The 25605-nt window shown below is 46.4% G+C and overlaps 1 protein-coding gene across 1 annotated transcript in view; it reads right to left on the bottom strand.

Moving 5' to 3' along the window:
• LOC141271356 (uncharacterized) overlaps nt 1-25605 on the bottom strand; it is a 59001-nt gene that overhangs the window by 11864 nt on the left and 21532 nt on the right. The window contains exons 3-6 of the mRNA XM_073681462.1: nt 8490-8566; nt 7192-7303; nt 6987-7102; nt 4396-4510 (exon numbers count right to left, since the gene is read on the bottom strand). Of these exons, the coding sequence (XP_073537563.1) occupies nt 4396-4510; nt 6987-7102; nt 7192-7303; nt 8490-8566 (420 nt within the window). The remainder of the gene's footprint in view (nt 1-4395; nt 4511-6986; nt 7103-7191; nt 7304-8489; nt 8567-25605) is intronic.

Here is a 25605-nt window from a genome sequence, read left to right as displayed (position 1 = left end):
ACAGGATGGCATATGCACAGCTGCAAACCTCTGAAGGACCCTGCATCTTGTTGTTCGGGGGACGTTGGAGGCACAAGCAGCTTCAAAAACTTGTCTGCTGCTATGACAAGGCTTTTTTGCCGCTGCTGTTTCAACCTGACGTAATTGCCTGTAGGAAAGAGTCCTCAATTTGCCCTTATCAGCACGCACACGTGTGTACTGTGAATCAGCTACATACTTCTTGATTGCCAAGACACTTCATCCTGATCATCGCACAATGTTGATTGTAGTCATGCCTTGACCTAAACACTCCACAATTTGTTGCTTCTCAGCAGCCGACACATCCTTTTTCTTTCCCATTTTGGCAGAAAATGTAGGCTGCTTAATAATGTGAGAGAGCCTTCTTAAGTAGTCTTGCCTTTCATTGGACACACCTGCCAAACTAATTAGCACAGGTGTCTGCAATTGCTTACAGTGATATAAAGAACCCTGACACACATCACCATCAATGAGTTTAACTGACAAACAAACAAATTCTTCCCTTATCACTCCTAAACACTTTTTGCATAATAATTTGGAACGCGGTGTACATGTGCTTTTCCACAAAACACCAGTGGTTCACATAGTGAATCTTACAGTTCTAACTTGCCAACCGTGGTCTGTATGGAATTGTTCAATAAAGGGCCCAAAATTAAGATAACATAGATGGGAGAGGTCTCTATGAATAGGAATTCCTAAGTATTTGATACCCTGTGAGGGCCAGGCAAAGGGAAAGTTGGACTGGATGGAATCCTATATGGATTTAGGGAGGGAGACATCGAGGGCCTCAGACTTCGCTGCATTGATTTTAAAATTTTACCATGTAACAAAGTGATCTATTTCAGCCATAACAGCAGGGATGGATATATGTGATTGAGTGATATATACTAGGACATCATCAGCAAATAGAGAGCACTTGTACTCGGTGCCTCCCACCTCAATCCACCTAATATTGGGGTTATGGCGAATTGATGAGAGCAGGTGCTCCGTCACTAGGATGTATAAGAGAGGGGACAGAGGACATCCCTGCCTTGTCCCATTGGTGATTGTGAAAGGTGATGAAAATGTTCTGACGCACCCCCTGGGCCTTGGGACACCCGGAGCCGGACCCTTTTTGGTGGATGCTGGTGGTTGTAGTCTTCGTGGCGGCGATCCGGTTCCGTGGCTCAGGGCGGTCAAACCAGTGGCGGAACTATTTATGTGGTTTTGATGTTTAAATGTCCGACTACGCCACCCGTGGATTGCGGTCAGAGTGAACCGCCGCTACAGGGCAGACCGCTAAGGCTGGTGTTGTGGGTGCAGCAGAGCGTAGCATAACTCCCCACGGGAGGAGTATAGCCTCAGGGCAGTGTATGCGGAGGATGGGGGTGATGGTGCAGGGCAGCAGCAGTAACGACACGGAGTCAGTGATGCAGTTCAGGGCCTTTACTCACAGTTCTTATTATCCAGACCACGTCTGCAGGTAACGGCTGCCCACGTCGTACTGTGCTCACCAGGTGAGGGGCTCAGACAACTCCCAGATAACTTTGGAGCGCTTCACAGGACCCCCTTTGTGTGTCCTTTGTCTGGCCTTTCTTACCAACACTTCTGTCCGGCTGCCTCGGGCCTCCTCTTGGTAAACTTGGCGCCAGTTTCCCTGACCCTATGTGGTGCCTTCCTAGCGGGTGGAGCAAGGGGCTGCGCCACATAAAATGTCAGAGCCTCTGGTTTCTAGCTGAGGGTCGTTTCCTGCCTCCACTAGTTCGGGGACCGGTCTCCCCCTTTGGCCTGACCCCTCCACGCAGGTGGATTCGGGCGTGCAGTGGCGACTCGCCCGTCCGCACCCCTGGGATCCCTTCATTCCTCGTTCCTGGAGCCTTCTCCGCTCCTCTTCCTTCCTTCTCCCTCTTGCAGGCCTGGGCCTCTGTTACTAGGCCCGCCTCCGGAGCAGAGCTCATGCAGAGCCCCTGCTCCCTGCCACTTCTGCTCAGACTTCTCTGCACTGAACTAAGATGGTGCCCACCTTTTATACTCCCTTCTCAATGCACCCAGGAACTGCTTCCTCCCTGCTCCTGCACTGCAGGGTTCCCCTTCCTCAGTGTTCCCTCCCCCCACTCCAGCCAGGGACAGGGACTGTCGTGCCCATCTCAGGGGCATATTGGTCGCCCTGCCCCACGGCAATGTGGTGTAATGCATGCAGGTGTCGGGTCCTGATCCACACTCCATCCTTATCTGAGAGTGAGATATCACACCTCTGGGTGAGGTGCAATACGTCTGTAGCAACCGAGCCCTCGGTGCTACAGTTCCATTTATCTTCAGCCTAGGTGACGTATTGTGATACAGGGCCGTGATTTTGGCTATAAAAGGGTCCCCTAGACCCCTACCCCAAGCTTTTTAAGAGAATCATATATGGCGTGCCAGGAGACTTTATGGAATGCTTTCTCAGCATCCAACGAGAGTATCTACTTACAAATTTTTAACTGCATCTAGCCCAGGAAATACTTTGTGCCTAGTAGCAGTGTCTGCTAGTCAGCGGATTATCCCGGCTGTTAAGCAAGCTACACCACCTGTAGTTTGGACACTTAATTTTTTCAAAGGAAATGCTTCGGGACCACGGGATACTTAGTGAAGAGCATCAGGAGGCACCCCAAACCATAGGGGCTGGGACTGGCACTAGGATGCCTTGCGGTGGACAGCCGAGCTCGATCCTTATAAAAGCTTTTTAACTGCAGCAGCTTTAGTGGACGCTACTGGAGCTGGAATTACGCGGCTGCTGGCATGAGACTTGCCCTCCAATAGATCCTTGTAAATGGATTTAAAGTGTATTCATTCAAATTAGAGGGACAATTTAAATTAAAAAGCTTAGAGCTGCCTCCACCACAGGGGGGCTCTCTCGACCCACCAGCGGACAGGCACCAGTATTGGGAGAGGGGGGCTGGCCGTCAGGGTTCACCGCGGCTCTGGCACAAACCCGGCGACACGGAGGTGGCACGGGCAGGAGCGGACTGGCCGTCTCGGCTTCTCACTTTTTGGATTTTAGAAGGGCATGACATGCCTATATCTGTGTCTCCCCCTCCTTTTACTCCTCCACCTCTTTTCTTTTCGCATGACTATATGTACTTGTCACTTTTCCATGTGTTAGTTGTGTCTTCTGAGCAGTTTGTCAGCTTTTGGACACCTTTGAAGGTGTTTTCTATGTGTTTCTATGTGTTTTTGTTTGCCTGCCATTGGTTTTAACGGTGTTCGAAGGTGTTCGACGAACAGTTCGACGAACAGTTCGGCGAACACACGGGTGTTCGACGAACCGAACCGAACTCGAACACTACGGGGGTGGCTCAACGCTACTTTAGAGCCTGTAACAGAGTGCTGGATTGAGAGAGAGGAGATAAATTAACCTTTGCAGACACACTCATGTCACGTGCTGGGAAGTGTGTGCATGACAGTCTTGTAAATATTCAAGAGTACATCCAGATTCTACCATATACCCTTGACAGTATTTCATGGTGTCTATTTTTGTGAATGGTGGTTCATGAGTATAATTTAACAATGAAATTTAAAGGGTACATTCTTACCGGTTGGTCCAGGGAGCAGTGCTAAATTAAATGTCTTTATATTTCTTTTGAGTTATGCAGGGTACCTCTTGAAGAAGTTTAGAAAATTATACAGCAAACTGTTAACCTTGTAATGATCTACTGTATGTAAAATCATTATTTAAATGACATGATTGTTGGAGGCCAATGGATTATATTGACAACGGAGAGCCTGGCAAAGCCCCTCTGCTGCCATCTTTGTCCTCCTGTGAAACCTTTGTTGGGGATAGGAGAACATCATTTTGTCTATATACCACAGTACTCCTGTATTGCAGTATATAGCACAAGCAGCCAGACAATCGCAGGTTCACGTTCCCTAAGGGGACTAAAAAAATAAAGGAATACAAAAACATTTTTAAAAATATTAAAAGAAGAAAAAAGTAAATCATCCTCTTTTTCACAATTATTAATAAAGAAATGTTTAAAAATTAAAAAATAAGATTATTTGGTATCGCAACATCAGTGAAAGTTAATTTTATCTAAATATAAAATCACTCCAGGGGAAACTTGAGTAGAGTTGCATCAAATTTTGTGACTTTTTAAATGAATCAGTCTTAAAGATTTAGAAAAGGCACAATGAAGTGAAATCTAACTTGAAAAAAGATCCACATCATTTCATGAATTTGTCACAAATCAAAATGTCACTAATTGAGATCTATTCATGCCAAAATACTTTTGGATATGTAATGATGAATTTGACTCTTTGTGTTTCTATACAGAATATGTCGTTTAAACTTGAGTATACTGTAAATACCATAAAATAATTATGAATGAACACAGAGTTGAAGCAACATATATCCACACAAACCTGTACACTCAGCTAGTCTGTTTCCACCAGGATATTGAGATGTCCAAGAAAACCCAGTTTCAGGTCCACATTTTTCATACAGCCTACTTCTCCTTAGAAATGAAAAATCATAACCCTAAGAACAAGAATATATTAATTATATTACCTTGTAGTACTATGTTAGAAGGCAAAATACACAAATGTGAACATTTTGATGAGATTTTTTTCATAACTGTTCATCTATCTAGTCTTGTCTGTTTTTCTTGATATATCTATTGAAAAATCTGTTTTATTAGGCGTGCTTCATAGAACATATGATTATTACATTTGTTAAGACACCTTCATTGAATGTATGCCCCAGACGTGTGAAGTGATTGGCTGGTTGGTTTATGCAGTTACCTTCCTCCGCCAGTACCTGCTATTGTAATAACTATGCACTGCATAAAGTCACGCTGAAAAAATAGGCATACCGACCTATGCTGGCTACACAGATGAGAATCAGACATATAGAACTGTGCTAAAGTTTAAAGCAGGTGTGAAAAAAGCTGCAAAGTAAGAATGCTTTAAAAAAATAGAAATGTAAAAATTTTACTTTTATCAATTAAAAAAAAATGTAAAGTGAATGAACAAAAGAAAAATAAAAAACAAACCAATATTTGCGTGACCACTCTTAGCCTTCAAAATAGCATTAATTCTTCTAGGTCCACTTCTTCACAATTTTTAAAAGAACGCAGGTTGCTCCAAACAACTTAGAGAATTAACCACAGACATTCTGTAGATGTGGCTTATGCAAATTCTTCTGTTTGTGCATGGAATCTCATACAGACTGGATGATGCTGAGATCAGGGCTGTGTGGGGCCATATCACCACTTCCAGGTCTCCTTATTCTTATTTACATTGTAGAAAGTTCTCAATGACATTGGCTGTATGTTTGGGGCCATTGTCCTGCTGCAGAATACATTTGGAGCCAATCAGATGCCTCCCTGATGTCATGCGTCTGGATTTGAACACTGGATCCTGTGTTCTTTGATCGGTTTCTCTTTCAGCTGAGCAACAGCAGATACAACTTTTCTTTGGATGATTTAGTTCTGTTATTTTTTTTCCTGTCAGTTTTGAGTAATAGGTGTTTTTCATTTACTCTGTCTGCCCTATCACCTTTCCGGTGCAGCTTTACATAGCTTCCACTGCTTGTGTATCCTGCTGGTGATAGTCTTTGTTGGAATCATTTACTTTACTGTAGTGTAAGTTGGTTGCAGTTGATTTGTGTGTGATTCCTCTATTCCTTATGGAATTGCTACTCTATTGACACTAGGAGCAGCTAAGCACATTTAGGGTAAGCCGCAATCAAGTGGGGGCGCCATTGAGTTATTTTAGAGTGCCAACCTCCGCGGTTAGGCAGAGACAGACCAGGATCAGGCAGAAAATGTCTTTTCCTAGTCTGAACAGGGTTCTGTCTGGTTTAGGTATTTGTCTCACTGGTTTGTACGATATTGTGCTTTGGCAGTCATAACACCTGATGGTATTGCATGATGGATAAATATCTGATTGTATTTCTCAATATTGAAGACACCATTAATCCTTACCAAATCCCTAACTCCATTTGCTGAAAAGCAGCCCCAGCCTTTTGGGAACAAACTGCTTTCTGTTACAGCCAAATATTTCACATTCTGATTTAACAGTCTAGATCACCTGCAACCATTTTTCTGCACCCTAGTTGCTGTTTTCTTGTCCAGTTTTGAGACTTCGCCTTATTTGCATGTCAAAGGTATGACTTTTTGGCCGCAATTCTTCAATGAAGACCACTTCTCCATCAGAAGATGAGTGTAACTGGACCCACCAGTTTCTCCCAGTTCTGCGTTGATGGCACCGCTGGACATCTTCCAGTTTCAAAGGTATTTAAGGATGATGTGTCTTTCATCTGTAGCACTGGGCTTTCTTTGCAAACCACTCTACATTCCTAAATGTTGCCATCTATTAGTGTTCTCAATAGTGAGAAATACAGACAGATATGTATCCATCATGTAATACCATCACTAAGGCATCTGATTGGCTCCAAATTTATTCTGCAACAAGACAATGACTCCAAACATACTGCCAATGTCATTAAGGATAAGGAGTTCTAGAAGTGATGATATGGCCCCACAGAGCTCTTATCTCAGCAGCATCTGGAATTACACGAAGAGACAGAGGGATTTGCACAAACAAATGTAGTTAGTTCTCCATGATGTTTGGAACAACCTCCTTGACAAGTTCCTTCAAAAACTTTGTACAAGTGTACCTGGAAGAATTGATGCTGGTTTGAAGACAAATGGCAGTCATATCATGTTTTGATGTGATTTTGCTTTCTCTCCTGTTCATTTACTTTGAATTATGTTAATTGATAAAAATAAACTAGGAATAGTTCTATTTTTTTAAAGCATTCTTACTTTGTAGTATTTTCTTCATACCTTACTAAATATTTACAATACTGTATTTTTGGTATAAATTTGGCTTATCTAGACAACAGGACCTTTTCCTGCTCCATTTACCAAATCATCTACCTAAACATACTGGGAAACTAGCCATACTGTTATATGAGTAAAGCATATGCAAAATGTACTAAGGATGAATACCTGATCACACATTGGTTTGCAGTAGTAAACATTATCAAAATAAGCACACACCAAACCACCATGTTTGGGCACCAGCGGCACTGTGCAGTTCGTTGTCATCACACTTTTGTTATAAACTTAGAAGAAAGAAAGAAGAAATAAGTAAATGATTGTTATCAGCAATAGACAGAAGTATAGTAGTTTTATATTATGGAAAGGGCTTTACCTTTTGTTTGGTATTCTTTAAGACTGACAAGTGCCTGTTGTGTCCACAAGATCAGTGAATTAATCTGTGACAGTGTCAAGTTTGTGAGTTCTTTATCAAGATTGATGAAGTGCTAGAATTGAAAATGTTTTATCTTACTACACGTTTTAACAATGCAATATATTTTTCTGAAGTACAATTGAACATGAGTATCTTAATTCCCTATTTCTTAAAGGGAATCTGACACCAGGTTTATTCTACCTCATTCAAGAGCAGCATAATGTAGGGAAAGAGAATCTGATTCCAGCGATGTATCACTTAGATTACAGTGTTAGGATACAATTAGCATTTTCTCTGTTGTAGATGTAGCAGTGCTCAGAAAGCTGACCCTGCCAACATCATTAATTAGCAGCTTTCTATGTACATTGTATAGTGACAGCAAGCTGTTAATCAGTGCTGGGGGTGTGGTGGGACCAGAAGGCACATAAGCAGCCAATCCAGCAGTGATAATCTCCTACTGATAAAACGCTGATAGTATTTAAACTACAGCACACAGCCTAGTAAGTGACACATCACTGAAATCAGTGTTTCAGAAACTACCTCATAGTGTTCTCAGATTGCATAGCAGACACCGGCTGACAGATTGCCTTTAAAGAGCTTGGACCAAAATCATAAATAATACCTTATCCATATGATAGAGGATAATTTTATGATTGATGAGATTTGGATTAATGAGACCCAAGCTGATCCAGAGAATGGGCTCTGCAGAGCCTTGACGGAAATGAACAGAAGACAAACAAGTGCTCCTCCGCTTCATTCATTCTGTATAGGACTGATGGAGACAGCAAAGCACTCTTTGACTCTGTGGTGCTAGCGTTGATGGAGGTCCCATTGGTTGGACCAACAGTGATCAGTAGTTTATGCCCTATCTTATTGGTAGGAATAATTTAAAATCTAAGTATAAACTCTTTAAAAATAGGGAGCTATGATGTGTGCAAATTTAGGCACACAGAGACATTATACCTTTTCACAAAATAATTTTAAGGAATCTGTATCCTAACATATGTTGTCTCCATATGGTGGTGTAATTTTGTCTCCATATGATGGCGTATGCTACGGCATATGATGGATTTATACATATTCTGGCAGAATAAAAAAAGTATGCTTCTGTATATGATCAGACACATATGGGAGTACGGTAAAAAAATAATGGATGTCTTATTAAACTTTTATACAACTTGGAGAACAGAATGTATTAACAGCCATAAGTCATAAAGATAATCATTCTAAAGAAGACTAATGTTATTTTTAATTCTTACCTTTAATTTCTTTTGTAAAGATTTGTAAGACATGTCTCTGGCATTATCATTATTGTCTTTGGAAATCTTGGCTAATTCTAAAAGGAAAAGGTAAAAAGACTTTGTGAAATTTTTTTAACCAGCTACAAGACAGCAGGATTCACATAATGCCGTTTTCATTCTCTTTCAAGCCAAAACAAGTAGAGGATATAATAAGTGACGAGAAACTTAAGTCTGTATTAGTGTTACTGTACTCGCCTGAGCATCACGCTACTCGGGATGTTCGGCGAGCACCGAGCATTTCCGGGTTACTCGGTCGGGAGCTCGGGTCTCCACCCTGCATGTTTGGCGCTCTTTACAGAGCCAATGTGTGGCGCCCCTGAGGGTTCGACCGCCACAGGGATGCTGCACCTCTTTAATGGGGTGTAGTGTTCCTCCTTTGAGGCAAGAACAGTGCAGTGGTCAGAACCCTACCTCCACATACAACACCACACTTCTCCCACCAGAGGGGGCTAGAAGGCACTAGGTGCAGCCCCTACTGGAAGTTGGGAGACTAGGGAACCAAGAGATAGGGGAACCAACTAGAGGGTGAGGGTGGAGGATTCACATTTTAGTGACACTTTAAATTTCATATTTAATACACAGCCATCTTGGTTCTGGGTTCTTTAATCGTGACCTTCCTCCCTGAGAGTGGATCCTGTGTGGACCTGCAGAGGATGGAGGCACGGCCCTCGTACCCTGGCCTTGGGTCGAGGGGCAGGTTGCAGATAATGTATGTCTCAGCCCGGTCAAGGACCATGACCAAGAAGGCCCGGAGCTTAGGAGTGTAGCTCCACCACAAATGGATCCCAGGGGAATGCAGACGGAGCGGTATACGCCATCTGTCCTCGCCAACCTGATCTATTCAGAGGGATTCCGGCTGCAAGAGGGGTACCGGCCCCCGACACCTGACCTTGCCACTCTACGTCCTGGACAGGGAAGTCCGATAGGCCCTGAGGATCTCACCCGGTAACGGAAGGAGCGGAGCTGGCACCCGTACCCTTTTTCTGAGTGAAGTTCAGAGGGTGACCCGGCCTATCTACATACACACAGACAGGAAAGGACCCGGTCTGAAGTCTAGGAACACTCTGGTGCGGGGTCCTGATTGAACACTGGACTTACTCAGAGGTTGTCGGACACCCTCCACACCCCCCGTCTCAGGTGACCGCAGAACTCCGCGAGGAGCAGAGAGAAGCCTTTCAACTGCAATCTCCACCGTGAGTAAAAACCCTGGAATTTAACCCCTATGGCCGCCGGACTGTTTATTCTGCATTACACCGCACTACGCAGCACCAGACCTCCTAGACTACAACCCCCTCCATCCTGTCTCTTTGCCCTGAGGCCCTGCTCCGCCTGTGGGGAGTAGTAACAGCGACGGCTGCCATAACACCCTGCCTCAGCGGACTGCAGCACCGCTGGTGGCCTTCACCAGGTGCTACAGGTGGCGTAGTCGAGATCAGCCACTCAACCCGGTTAAGCCCGTACCATACTTTTTTTAGTGTGACGGCCCTGGGCACAGAGCAGGTCCGGGCCATGGCTGCACCCCATCTACTACACAGGACCCGGCTCCGAGTCCCCCATCTCCCAGGGTAGGGCTTCCAGCGTTTCACAAATGAACATGCAGGGATGGCAAGCCAGTCACTATAATGCCGCAGCCATGTTGTTTGTGGGCATTACATTGATTGGCTGGCCGCACAGCGTCACCTCGAGTATTTAAAACCGGCACCGCCATCTTGGACACAGACGGCTGGGATCAGACAGTGTAGGGAAAGCGCTGCTGATTTAAGGAGAGATATATACTGCGAAATAGTTAGTGTAGAGTCTGTAAAGGCTGCCAGATCAAACAAACAGTCCTTCTCAGGACTAATATCCATCCCAGATACCAGGCAGGCAGGCTGTATAGGAGACGCAGTGGTTATACCAGCAAACACTGCATTACAGTCCTGTGTGCTCCTGTTGCTGAAATTGCTGGACTTAGCTCCAGGTCTCGGGGGCCAGGAAAAATCCTTTTTTTTTTCATCTAAATCCTCTTTTTTTTTTCCTCCTTCACACTGCACAAATACCTGTCTTATTAACCTTTTGCTGTCCCACCCCATCCCCCAAAAAAATAAAGTGTGTCTCTGATTTTTCAGACACAAATATATCTGTTGAAAAGAGTCTGGTATAGGCCACAGAAACAGAAGTGTGGTTTTGCAGTTCAACGGGTAAAATCTGTGTAGTATCCAGTTTTGGACCTTAGGTATCTAAAAAAAAGAACAGTTTGAGTGTGTCGCTCACTGTTCGGCCGCAAATCTATGTATTTTAAAAAGTCTGGTATACACCAGTAAATTAAAACTGTGGTTTTGCTGTTCCACGGTAAAAAATCTCTATTATCCTGCTTTTTGCATTTTTTGCAGTAAAAAAAAAACAGTAGTGTCTCCTGAGTGTTCTGACACAAAAAAATATCTGTTGAAAATAGTCTGGTGTACGCCTGACAAATCCCAGTGTGGTTTTGCAGTTCAACGGGTAAAATCTGTGTAGTATCCAGTTTTGGGCCTTTGGTATCTAAAAAAAAAAAACAGTTTGAGTGTGTCGCTCACTGTTCAGCCGCAAATCTATATATTTTAAAAAGTCTGGTATACACCAGTAAATTAAAACTGTGGTTTTGCTGTTCCACAGTAAAAAATCTCTATTATTCAGGTTTTGGTATTTTTTCCATAAGGAAAAACAGTAATAGTTTCTCCCTGATTGTTCTGATTGTTTAAAAGAGTTGGGTGTAGGCCAGAGAAATAGAACTGTGGTTTTCCTCTTCCACGGTTCTAATCTACTTTTTATTACCCTTTTTCCATTGATACAATGGGCAAGGCGGGTGGCAAGGGACGTGGAACTGGACGTTCTTGTGATGGTGCATGCAGAGGACGGGGCCGTGGCCAAGGTGAAAATGTGCCACAACCAACAGCCACATCTTCTCGCTCCCACTTCTTGACCGAATTACTAGGGAAGCACAGAACAATACCAGTATTGCGAACTGATCAGTGTGAACAGGTTATTAATTGGATAGCAGATAATACTTCCAGTTACCTGGGCACCACCACCTCCGGTCTGTCTTCCACATGGTCAACTCTTAGTAGCCGTGAATCTCGACCGCATACTCCTCCTCACTCTGATGCTCCTTCCTCCCACCATGCCGAGTGTCGTCAGACAGCAATTGATCCCACACTTGGACACTCTGAAGAGCTGTTCACTGGTCGATTTCCATATTTTGTGCCCCTCGCCTGCTACGCTTGAAGTGGTGGAAGAGGAGATCCCATGTAGCGATGCCCAAATATTTCAACAGCCACGGCCACAGGAAGTCGACACTGGCAATTTGTCACAAGAGGTGGACGATGACGAGATACAATTGCCAGTAAGTGAGGAGGAGCATCGTGGTGCGCAAATGGAAGTGGAGGAGGTGGTGGATGATCTAGTAACTGACCCAACGTGGCAGGAGGACATGCAGATTGAGGCCAGCAGAACACCTGGGGAGGGAGGCAGAGTACCCCAACAGGCAGGAAGAAGCAGTGTGGTGGCCGCAGACAGAAGGCGGGCAACCATTCCCCGTAACACCAACACGGGGGACGTTGCCAGTACAAGCGGTAGGTCTTCCAGAGTCTGGAATTTTTTTAAAGACTCTGCAGATAACCCCAAAAAGGCCATTTGTACCACCTGCCATGCCAGCATCAGCAGGGGTGACAAAACTACCAGTCTGACCACCACCAGCATGATCAGGCACATGGCAGCAAAGCACCCGACTTTGTGGGGCGAACCCCAGGGTCCACGACCAGTGTCAGCGTGTGTCACCACTGATTCTTCCGCTGTTGTGTGTGCAATAGAACCCCCTGTTGTGTGTGCAAGGCAATCCCCTGTCCATACTGCATGTAAAGATGCCCCCTCCTCTCAGTCTTCACTTGTTATGGCAGTTTCTCAAGAAACAGCATCAACGTCCATGTCCACGTCCCACCGCAGGGTTCAATTGTCCATATCCCAGACCTTTGAAAGAAAGTGGAAATTCGTAGCTGACGCCCCACAGTCCTAAATTCACACATTTCACGACTGCTTGCGTTGGAAATGCTGCCTTTTAGGCTGGTGGAGACGGAATCCTTCCGCAACCTTATGGCGGTGGCCATCCCTCGGTACTCGGTCCCCAGCCGACACTATTTTGTCCGGTGTGCCATGCCTGCACTACACAGGCACGTGTCTCAAAACATCTGCCGTGCCCTCAACAACGCAGTTACCGGGAGAGTCCACCTGACAACGGACACGTGGACAAGTGCTTGTGGCCAGGGACGGTACATCTCCCTGACGGCACACTGGGTAAACATAGTGGAAGCCGGGACCCAGTCGGACCTTGGGACGGAACACATCCTCCCCACACCGAGGATTGCGCGCCCTAAGTCAGTCAGAGTTGCCCCCGCAGTATACAGCTCCTGCGCATCATCCTCCACCTCCTCCTACTCCTCCTCCTCATGTTCAGCCTCCATCTCAGATATCACCACATCAGTTACAAGCTGGAAGCACTGCAGTACTGCCTCCGCCAAGCGGCAACAGGCTGTGCTGAAACTCATAAGCTTAGGTGATAAACCTTACACTGCTTGTGAGTTGTGGACAGCTGTGAAAGAGCAGGCAGATCTGTGGCTGAGACCGCTGAACCTACATCCAGGCATGGTCATGTGTGACAATGGCCGTAACTAGAGATGAGCGTTGTTCGACTCGAACTGTTCGCCAATCTCAAATTCGAGCTGTTTTGGGCGGTGTTCGAGCCGTTCGGCGAACACGAATGATTTGAGAAAAATTCGGCTGTTCGAGGTTATGTTCGATAAATGTTCGTGCACCAAAATCATAACTGGATTTTTTCTCAGTAATGATGAAAATTAATGTTAATACGCAGTTTGAGTGTACAGCGGGGTGGGGGGAGGGGCAGGGGATGGATCTCTGCAGGAATAATGAAGATCTCCATTTTTTTTTCTCTTTCCCGCATTTACAGTGGGGAGGTGCAATCTGTCAGCCTATCAGCAGCGCACACACGGAGCGAAGTGCTTTTTTTCACACAAGCAAGGGCATGTGTCATTGGCAGTGTATGTCACATGTCCTTGCCATATAAGACCAAGCCATTTTCCCCGTCGCCACCATTTTCTCACTGCTGCAGCTACGTGTTAGACGGCACCGCTGTTGCTGTGTGCGCTATACCTTGTTAATTTCAAGCCAATTTTCGCACAAATCTACAGATAGCTTGGGAGTAGGGAATAGTTGTGATTGCAGTCCTTTTAAGGACTAGGTTACAGCATTTCCTACGACTTTTATCAGGCAGGTCTGTGCTCTTAAATAGATAGATTGTGGGAGTAAAGACTAATTGTAATTGCAGTCCTTTTCAGGACTAGGTTACATCAGTTCCTATCAGTTTTTGCCAGGCAGGTCTGTGCCAGTGCTGTGCAAGTTTTTTTCACAGCATTTGGCTGAATCTAGCAAAGCTAATCCTTTTTGGCCTATTGCAGAGTGTGTTAGTCAGTGGAGTAGCCTATCTGTGTTGCAAGATATACCACCTGTGTATAGAATACCAATTTTTTTACTGCACCTAGTGAAGTAAAATCTTATGGGCATAGCATCATTCTATTAGTCCATCTATACTGACCTCCATCAGGTTGCAAATTGAATATAATTTTTTTCTGCATCTAGCTCTGAAAAAATATTTGGGCTTCTAGCAGTGTGTGGGACTTGTTCTATTAGTCCATCTATACTGACCTCCATCAGGTTGCAAACTGAATATAATATTTTTCTGCATCTAGCTCTGAAAAAATATTTGGCCTTCTAGCAGTGTGTGGGACTTGTTCTATTAGTCCATCTATACTGACCTCCATCACGCTGCAAATTCAAAATAATTTTTTGTCTGCATCTAGCTCTGAAAAAATATTTGGCCGTCTAGCAGTGTGTGGGACTTTCTCTATTAGTCCATCTATACTGACCTCCATCAGGTTGCAAATTAAAAATAATTTATATCTGCATCTAGCTCTGAAAAAATATTTGGCCTTCTAGCAGAGTGTGGGACTTTCTCTATTAGTCCATCTATACTGACCTCCATCAGGTTGCAAATTCAAAATAATTTTTTGTCTGCATCTAGCTCTGAAAAAATATTTGGCCTTCTAGCAGTGTGTGGGACTTTCTCTATTAGTCCATCTATACTGACCTCCATCAGGCTGCAAATTAAAAATAATTTTTATCTGCATCTACCTCTGAAAAAATATTTGGCCTTTAGCTGTGTGTGGGACTTGTTCTATTAGTCCATCTATACTGACCTCCATCAGGTTGCAAACTGAATATATTTTTTTCCTGCATCTACCTCTGAAAAAATATTTGGGCTTCTAGCTGTGTGTAGGACTTGTTCTATTAGTCCATCTATACTGACCTCCATCAGGTTGCAAACTGAATACAATTTTTTTCTGCATCTACCTCTGAAAAAATATTTGGGCTTCTAGCTGTGTGTGGGACTTGTTCTATTAGTCCATCTATACTGACCTCCATCAGGTTGCAAATTGAATATAATTTTTTTCTGCATCTAACCCAGCCAATAGTTTTGGCCTAATACCACAGTTTGGCCACTCAGCTCTGCTCGGTTCCCATCCATTGTTTTTTTGTGCAAACAACTCCAGAGTTGTGAATTAGTTAACCACCAAAATGAGTGGAAAAAGGCCTGCTGCTGGTGGAAAGGGGAACAGGCGTGTTGGGAAGGGGAAAAAAGGTTGTGTCCGTGGGGTAGGTGTTAAAGCAACAGTAACATCTGCAGAAGAAAGACCATCTACTTCTTTTAGCGGACAATGTGATAAGATCCCTTTCTTACGGCCACGCCAATCGCTACAAATTCCAGATGAGGCACAAAAACAGCAGGTGCTTCAACGGATATCAAGTGCTCCTTTAAGTGGGCTCTCCTCCACATCAACTTCAACATCACAAATACTCCAGTCCTCAAAGGTGTCACCCCAATCGCACTTGCTTCCTCACAGCTCCCAAATCTCCAGCTGCCCGTCTGAGTATGAGGTAGAACAGATGGTTGAGTCTGCAGAGCTGTTTACTCATACTATAGCCTGGGAATCAGAGGTCGACTCCAGCGCTTCTGTGAATCCAGACGAGGAAATGATCTGCACTGATGCCCAGAATCTTTATGAGTCGGATCCAGGACCAGACGCAGATGGTTCTGACCATAATGTAGACCCTCATTCCCAAACTGTAACTCCTGTTGGTGGAGACAATGAGAAAGACGATGATGAGACTCAAATACCTGATTGGAGCGACAACTTTAGTTTTTTGTCAGGGCAGGAACAGGTTGGCTCTGAGGACGACGGGTGTGATAACGCACAGGGTGATGATGATGAGGTTGGAGATCCCACTTACTGTCAACCCACAGTCAGCCAAGAGATGAGGTCAGCAGAGGAGGTGGAGGAAGATGCTAGTGACGACGAGGTCAGGTTGCGCCTTCCTGGACAGAGACGTAGTACTGGAAGCACGTCAACAACTGCATCCTCAAACACAACTCTGCCTCTCACCACAAGTCGTGGTGGCTCTTCAGGTCGCATGGGTGCTAAGCCTTGCATAGCCTTGGCATTTTTTCAGATCGATAAAGATGACCTAACTCGTGTTATCTGTAACATTTGTCAGCGAAAGCTAAGTAGAGGCCAAAAAATACATAGTTTGAGTACTTCATGCATGAACCGGCACATGGACATGAAGCATAAGTTGCAGTGGGAAGCTCAGTGTGCTACAATGCGGCCTAGCCGGCCGGGCCAACCACCGTCTGCCATATTTTGTGCATCCGCGGCCTCTTCATCCTCTGTGACTGGGGGGACAGCAGTCACACCTGTTTTGGGGCGCAGACCTGCCACCTCTTTACCCGCAACAGCCATCGTGATTGGCAGGTCATCATTTTCTTTGGAGGTGGTAACACCAGCTGGTGTTGAGCGCTGTCCGACATCGATAGCACCACCTTTGGATCAAGGCAACCTAACATGTCCGCCTGCATCTTCCTCACAGACCGGCAGTTTGCCGGGGACACCCTTATCAACCCCGTCTAAGCACAATAGCCAGCCCTCGGTCCCTCAGATGTGGACAAATAAAAGACCATTTCCTCCATTTCCTCCTAGCCATGAGAAAGCTAAGAGGCTGAATTTCACCATCTGCAAGCTCTTGGCTACAGAAATGGTGCCTTTCCGCCTGGTGGACACAGAGGATTTTCGAGACCTTATGTCCGTCGCAGTGCCCCAGTACCAGATGCCCAGTCGGCACTACTTCTCAAAGAAAGGTGTGCCTGCGCTCCACCAGCATGTCGCACACAACATCACCGCTTCTTTGAGAAACCCTGTGTGTGACAGTGTGCATTTCACCACAGACACTTGGACGAGTAGGCATGGACAGGGGCGTTACATGTCGCTGACTGGGCACTGGGTAACTATGGTGACAGCAGGACAAGGGGCTGCTGTCCAAGTCTTGCCGTCCCCACGAGTTGTGCGTCAATCCTCTTTATGTCAAAGTTCCTCCACTGCTTCTGCCTCCTCAACCTCCTCTCGGTCTTCCACCTGCACCCAAAGCCTGTCTGGTCATGCCACAAGCTTTCTAACTGCGCAGAAGGGATCCTGCACACCTCCTTACTATGCTGGCAGTAGGGCTCAACGTCATCAGGCGGTTTTTACTTTGAAATGTCTGGGAAATGTGAGTCACACAGCTGAGGAGTTGTGGTCAGCTCTGGAGAACCAATTTCATGAATGGTTGTCTCCACTGGACCTGAAACCAGGGAAGGCCGTGTGCGACAATGCTGCAAACCTGGGTGCGGCCCTTCGCCGGGGCAATGTCACACACGTGCCTTGTATGGCTCACGTGTTGAACCTGGTTGTCCAGCAATTTTTAGCCCACTATCCCAGACTAGATGGCCTTCTGCAGAGGGCACGGTCGCTGTGTGCTCACTTCCGCCGTTCGCATCCCGCAGCTCAGCGACTTACATCTCTACAGAAGTCGTTGGGCCTGCCACTTCACCGGCTAAAATGCAATGTGCCTACCCGGTGGAATTCAACTCTGCACATGTTGCAGCGACTGTGGCAGCACCGACAAGCCCTGGTGCAATGTGTTCTGACGTATAGCCTGGGCCAACGAGATCCAGAGGTGGGGCAAATCACGCTGGAGGAGTGGTCTCAGATCAGGGACCTATGCACCCTTCTGCACAGTTTTGAAATGGCGACGAAGATGTTTAGAGCTGACGATGCCATTATCAGCATGACTATTCCGGTGATTTACATGCTGGAGCACATGTTAAACATAATTCGGAGTCAGGTGGTGGCACAAGAGGAGGTGGAGGAAGTAGAGGAGGAGGAGTTGTATGCGGAAGGGCTAACATCTGCAAGGTCCAGACGGTCGGCAGCACCAAGGCGGCAGGCATGTGAGGGTGGGGGAGATGGTTTTACCAGGGCGCATGGTAGCAGCCAAACTAGTGAGGAAGGTGCAGGAGCCCAGGAAGAAGTGGAGGACGAACTGATGGAAGACTCATCAGATGAGGGAGACCTTGATCACATTTCTGTTGTGCGAGGTTGGGGGAGAGGACAGAGGAAGGAAGCATGATTGTTACCTCGCCACCAACACAACAGGGACTTGGTGCTCCTGGATGCGCAACACACATGAGTGCCTTCTTGCTGCACTACCTGCAACATGACCCTCGAATTGTGAGAATTAGAAATAATCCTGACTACTGGGTTGCCACACTGTTAGATCCCCGGTACAAAAGTAAATTTGCAGAAATTATTCCTGCCATAGAAAGGGATGCACGCATGCAGGAGTATCAGCAGAGACTGTTGCAGAATCTTACATGTGCTTTTCCACAAAACACCAGTGGTGCACGTTGTGAATCTTACAGTTCCAACTTGCCAACCGTGGGACCGTCAAGTGTTCAGCACTCAAACCGTAACAGAACCACAGTATCTGCTGATAACATCAATTTTGCGGAATCATTTCACCACTTTTTTAGCCCATCCTTTGCAAGGCCACAGGAGACAAGAAGTCTGACACATAGTCAACGCCTAGAGACGATGGTACAGGAGTATGTCCAAGTAAACATTGAAGCCATGACTGTGTCACTGGACCCTTGTTCTTTTTGGGTGTCCAATCTGGATAAATGTCCGGAGCTAGCCACTTACGCCTTGGAGATCTTGTCATGCCCCGCAGCCAGCGTTCTGTCTGAACGTGTGTTCAGCGCTGCTGGTGGTGTGCTGACAGATAAGCGCACGCGGCTCTCCATTGTTAATGTAGACAGACTCACGTTCATAAAGATGAACAAATCATGGATCCAAAACGACTTTTCTACCCCTGTGTCATCCTGGGGAGAGTAAAAGCTTGATGATTGGTTAAAATCACCCTACCAACCGTTTTAAGCTTTCAAATTACTAATCACGTTTATCTGTATCTTGGCTGGAAAATAATTTGGGCTTTGTAGCAGTGTGCAGCACTGATTCTATTAGGCCATCTATAATAAGCTCCACCAGATTTAAAATTACTAATCATGTTTATCTGTATCTTGACTGGAAAATAATTTGGGCTTTGTAGCAGTGTGCAGCACTGATCCTATTAGGCCATCTATACTAAGCTCCACCAGATTTAAAATTAATAATAATTTTTAGCAGCATCTAGCCCGGAAAATAATTTTGGGGCTCCGAGATGCGCAAGACACATAAGTGCCTTCTTGCTGCACTACCTGCAACATGACCCTCATATTGTCAGAATTCGAAGTAATCATGACTACTGGGTTGCCACACTCTTAGATCCCCCAAACTTTTCGATCAACCTTTTCATTTTAATAAAGACCAAAAAAATGGTCATTTTTGAAATTATAAGCATTAGCAGGTTATTAGAAACTGAAATCAAACAGTTTTCAACCCAAATTTTATTCAAGGTGATGTTACATTTTCACATAGGACCCCTTGTTCGAAAGGAGCTTATGAACTCTCTCGTCCATTGAATTTGTCAGGTTTTGGATGGTTTCTGCTTCAATTGTTTTGCATGAGGACAGAATACCCTCTCAGAGCTGTTGCTTAGATGTGAACTGCCTCCCGCCATCATAGACACTCCTTTTGATGATGCTCCAGAGGTTCTGAATGGGGTAGAGGTCAGGGGAGCATGGGGGTCACACCATAAGTTTGTCCCCTTTTATGCCCATATCAGCCAGAGATGCAGATGTTTTATGTGCAGCATGAGATGGTGCATTATCATGCAAAAAAATGATCTTGCTGTAAAATACACGGTTCTTCTTCTTGAACCATGGCAGGAAGTGCTATTTGAGAAAATCCACATACATTATGGACTTCATCTTTAGCGCCTTCAGGGATCCTAAAGGGGCCGACAATCTCTCTCCCCATGATTCCAGCCCAAAACATTACTCCACCTCCTCCTTGTTGGCGCTGTTGCCGTGTTTGCTTGGGGAATCCATCAACCAGCCATCCTCCACTCCATCCATCTGGACCATCGAGCGCTGCACGGCACTCATCCGTGAACAAAACAGTTTTGAAATCAGTCTTCATGTAATGTTTGGCCCACTGGAGCCATTTCTGCTTGTGTGAACTGGATAGAGAAGGTCGACAGGATGGCGTATGCACAGCTGCAAACCTCTGAAGGACCCTGCATCTTGTTGTTCGGGGGACGTTGGAGGCACCAGCAGCTTCAAAAACTTGTCTGCTGCTATGACAAGGCTTTTTTGCCGCTGCTCTTTTAACCTGACGTAATTGCCTGTAGGAAAGAGTCCTCAATTTGCCCTTATCAGCACGCACACGTGTGTACTGTGAATCAGCTACATACTTCTTGATTGCCAAGACACTTTATCCTGATCATCGCACAATGTTGATTGTAGTCATGCCTTGACCTAAACACTCCACAATTTGTTGCTTCTCAGCAGCCGACACATCCTTTTTCTTTCCCATTTTGGCAGAGAATGTAGGCTGCTTAATAATGTGATACAGCCTTCTTAAGTAGTCTTGCCTTTCATATGACACACCTGCCAAACTAATTAGCACAGGTGTCTGCAATTGCTTACAGTGATATAAAGAGCCCTGACACACATCACCATCAATGAGTTTAACTGACAAACAAACAAATTCTTCCCTTATCACTCCTAAACACTTTTTGCATAATAAATTGGAACACAGTGTACATGTGCTTTTCCACAAAACACCAGTGGTTCACGTAGTGAATCTTACAGTTCTAACTTGCCAACCGTGGTTTGTATTGAGTTGTTCAATAAAGGTCCCAAAATTAAGATAACATAGATGGGAGAGGTCTCTATGAATAGGAATTCCTAAGTATTTGATACCCTGTGAGGGCCAGGCAAAGGGAAAGTTGGACTGGATGGAATCCTATATGGATTTGGGGAGGGAGACATCGAGGGCCTCAGACTTCGCTGCATTGATTTTAAAATTTGACCATGTAACAAAGTGATCTATTTCAGCCATAACAGCATGGATGGATATATGTGATTGAGTGATATATACTAGGACATCATCAGCAAATAGAGAGCACTTGTACTCGGTGCATCCCACCTCAATCCACCTAATATTGGGGTTATGGCGAATTGTTGAGAGCAGGTGTTCCGTCACTAGGATGTATAAGAGAGGGGACAGAGGACATCTCTGCCTTGTCCCATTGGTGATTGTGAAAGGTGATGAAAATGTTCTGATGCACCCCCTGGGCCTTGGGACACCCGGAGACGGACCCTTTTTGGTGGATGCTGGTGGTTGTAGTCTTCGTGGCGGCGACCTGGTTCCGTGGCTCAGGGTGGTCAAACCAGTGGCGGAACTATTTATGTGGTTTTGATGTTTAAATGACCGACTACGCCACCCGTGGATTGCGGTCAGAGTGAACCGCCGCTGCAAGGCAGACCGCTGAGGCTGGTGTTGTGGGTGCAGCAGAGCATAGCATAACTCCCCACGGGAGGAGTATAGCCTCAGGGCAGTGTATGCGGAGGATGGGGGTGATGGTGCAGGGCAGCAGCAGTAACGACACGGAGTCAGTGATGCAGTCCAGGGCCTTTACTCACAGTTCTTATTATCCAGACCACGTCTGCAGGTAACGGCTGCCCACGTCGTACTGTGCTCACCAGGTGAGGGGCTCAGACAACTCCCAGATAACTTTGGAGCGCTTCACAGGACCCCCTTTGTGTGTCCTTTGTCTGGCCTTTCTTACCAACCCTTCTGTCCGGCTGCCTCGGGCCTCCTCTTGGTAAACTTGGCGCCAGTTTCCCTGACCCTATGTGGTGCCTTCCTAGCGGGTGTAGCGAGGGGCTGCGCCACATAAAATGTCACAGCCTCCGGTTTCTAGCTGAGGGTCGTTTCCTGCCTCCACTAGTTTCGGGGACCGGTCTCCCCCTTTCGCCTGACCCCTCCACGCAGGTGGATTCGGGCGTGCGGTGGCGACTCGCCCGTCCGCACCCCTGGGATCCCTTCATTCCTCGTTCCTGGAGCCTTCTCCGCTCCTCTTCCTTCCTTCTCCCTCTTCCAGGCCTGGGACTCTGTTACTAGGCCCACCTCCGGAGCAGAGCTCATGCAGAGCCCCTGCTCCCTGCCACTTCTGCTCAGACTTCTCTGCACTGAACTAAGATGGTGCCCACCTTTTATACTCCCTTCTCAATGCACCCAGGAACTGCTTCCTCCCTGCTCCTGCACTACAGGGTTCCCCTTCCTCAGTGTTCCCTCCCCCCACTCCAGCCAGGGACAGGAACTGTTGTGCCCTTCTCAGAGGCATATTGGTCGCCCTGCCCCACGGCAATGTGGTGTAATGCATGCAGGTGTCGGGTCCTGATCCACACTCCATCCTTACCTGAGAGTGAGATATCACACCTCTGGGTGAGGTGCAATACCTCTGTAGCAACCGAGCCCTCAGGGTGCTACAGTTCCATTTATCTTCAGCCTAGGTGACGTATTGTGAGACAGGGCCGTGATTTTGGCTATAAAAGGGTCCCCTAGACCCCTACCCCAAGCTTTTTAAGAGAATCAATATATGGCGTGCCAGGAGACTCTATGGAATGCTTTCTCAGCATCCAACGAGAGTATCTAATTACAAATTTTTAACTGCATCTAGCCCAGGAAATACTTTGTGCCTAGTAGCAGTGTCTGCTAGTCAGCGGATTATCCCGGCTGTTAAGCAAGCTACACCACCTGTAGTTTGGACACTTAATTTTTTCAAAGGAAATGCTTCGGGACCACGGGATACTCAGTGAAGAGCATCAGGAGGCACCCCAAGGCATAGGGGCTGGGACTGGCAGTAGGATGCCTTGCGGTGGACAGCCGAGCTCGATCCTTGTAAAAGCTTTTTAACTGCAGCAGCTTTAGTGGACGCTACTGGAGCTGGAATTACGCGGCTGCTGGCATGAGACTTGCCCTCCAATAGATCCTTGTAAATGGATTTAAAGTGTATTCATTCAAATTAGAGAGACAATTTAAATTAAAAAGCTTAGAGCTGCCTCCACCACAGGGGGGCTCACTCGACCCACCAGCGTACAGGCACCAGTATTGGGAGAGGGGGGCTGGCCGTCAGGGTTCACCGCGGCTCTGGCACAAACCCGGCGACACGGAGGTGGCACGGGCAGGAGCGGACTGAACGTGTCGGCTTCTCACTATTTGGATTTTAGAAGGGCATGACATGCCTATATCTGTGTCTCCCCCTCCTTTTACTCCTCCACCTCTTTTCTTTTCGCATGACTATATGTACTTGTCACTTTTCCATGTGTTAGTTGTGTCTTCTGAGCAGTTTGTCAGCTTTTGGACACCTTTGAAGGTGTTTTCTATGTGTTTCTATGTGTTTTTGTTTGCCTGCCATTGGTTTTAACGGTGTTCGAAGGTGTTCGACGAACAGTTCGACGAACAGTTCGGCGAACACACGGGTGTTCGACGAACCGAACCGAACTCGAACACTACGGGGGTGGCTCAACACTAGCCGTAACCTGGTGGCGGCTCTGACGCGAGGCGAGATCACACACGTACCATGCTTGGCTCATGTGCTTAACCTCATGGTTCAGCGGTTTCTTAAATCGTACCCCGAGTTGCCAGATCTGCTCGTGAAAGTACGCCGCCAGTCAGCTCATTTTCGCAAGTCGGCAACAGCTTCCACTGCCTTTGCTGTGTTGCAGCAGCGTTTGCAGCTTCCGGCACACAGAATGGTGTGTGATGTCCCCACACATTGGAACTCTACCCTCCACATGTTGCAAAGGATTTGTGAGCAGAAGAGAGCAGTTGTGGAGTACCAGCTGCAACAAGGCCGTCGATATTCAGGTCAGACTCCACACATAAGACCTCATGAGTGGACCTGGATGTCTGACATATGTACCATCCTGACAAACTTTGAGGAGGCCAGCAAGATGGTGAGTGGCAATAACGCCATCATTAGTGTCAGCATCCCACTTGTCTGTGTTTTGCAACGCTCTCTGCGGAGAATTAAAGAGGAGGCATTGCAGCCAGAGTATGATGAGATGGATCAAGAAGCCGTAGTGGGCGATTACACACAGCCCAGCCTCATCTCATCCCACCGTGCATTGGGGGACAATGAGGGAGAGGAGGAGGAGGAGGAAGAACAGGAGCTGTTATCATGCGCTGTAGACGGTAGTACCTGTACAAGTGTCATACCGTCGGTTCAGCGTGGGTGGCCTGAGGACAGGGGGGAGGAGGAGGAGGAGGAGGAGAGCATGGTCAGTCGTCATCTTGGTGAGGACATGGAAATCTTGCCCGTTGCCAGTAGACCCCCACTACAAGGAGAACTTTCACTCTCTTATTCCTGAGGTGGAGAGGTCTACAAAAATGGGCCAGTACCAGAAATCCCTTGCTGCAGAACTGTTAAAAAAATTCCCATCTGAACACGCTAGCGGCAGAGGTCACAGTTCGTTGACCAACCAAAGCGTGCAAGGGAGAGAGAGGCAGTTCCAATCCAGCAGAGGCAGGGGAACACTGTCAATGTTCTGGGACAGTTTTCTCAGACCCTCCCTTCAGACAGACCCTGAGGCGCGGGGTACTCTCACAAGGAGTGGAAAGTTTCAAAAGATGGTGAGGGAGTACCTTGCCGACCGTAACAGCATCCTCCATGATTCCTCTGTGCCTTTTAATTATTGGGTATCCAAGCTGGACACTTGGAATGAACTCGCTCTGTATGCCTTGGAGGTCCTGGCCTGCCCTGCCGCTAGCGTGTTATCGGAGCGTGTTTTTAGTGCCGCTGGGGGAATTATAACTGATAAGCGCACTCGCCTGTCAACTGACAATGCTGACAAGCTAACCCTTATCAAAATGAATAAGGGCTGGATTGGGCTAGACTTCTCATCACCACCAAATGACAGCAGAATAACATAAAGTCAAATCCACTGTGTTATTTCGGGAGGTGTATTCCCATGCACCGCTTCACACCCACACATGGGTATACGCTTCCTCATTTCGGCTGTTTTATGTTCTTCTCCTTATCCTCAGCCTCCACCATCACTATACCACCAGGGTGACCGTGGTCCGTGTTGCCATTATTGAAAGTTCCTCCGTCCTTATTTTTGTCAGCTTTTGCTTGGAAGGCATAAGCAAAGACTGTGGGAGACTCACTCCACAATAATGGGAATGATATTTTTAAGATGCTGTACTGTATGGCTCTTGTAAGGGGCATTAAAAGCGTCTTGTTATACCACTCTGACCTCCACGTCTCTTGTAAGGGGCATTAAAAGCGTCTTGTTATACCACTCTGACCTCCACGTCTCTTGTAAGAGGCATTAAAAGGGTCTTGTTATACCACTCTGACCTCCACGTCTCTTCTGAAGGGACATTAAAAGCGTCTTGTTATACAACTCTGACCTACACGTCTCTTCTGAGGGGCATTAAAAGCATCTTGTTATACCACTCTGACCTCCACGCCTCTTGTAAGGGGCATTAAAAGCGTCTTGTTATACCACTCTGACCTCCACGTCTCTTCTGATTGGCATTAAAAGCGTCTTGTTATACCACTCTGACCTCCACGTCTCTCCTGAGGGGCATTAAAAGCGTCATGTTATACCACTCTGACCTCCACGTCTCTTGTAAGGGGCATTAAAAGCGTCTTGTTATAC

This window comes from Phyllobates terribilis, unplaced genomic scaffold (genome assembly GCF_046119375.1).
Source record: "Phyllobates terribilis strain yellow unplaced genomic scaffold, ASM4611937v1 Scaffold_5__5_contigs__length_657084704, whole genome shotgun sequence".
In the NCBI taxonomy this organism is placed as follows: Eukaryota; Metazoa; Chordata; class Amphibia; order Anura; family Dendrobatidae; genus Phyllobates; species Phyllobates terribilis.
Note: the sequence above shows the minus strand (reverse complement) of the source record. Positions and strands in the feature narration are given on the sequence as shown.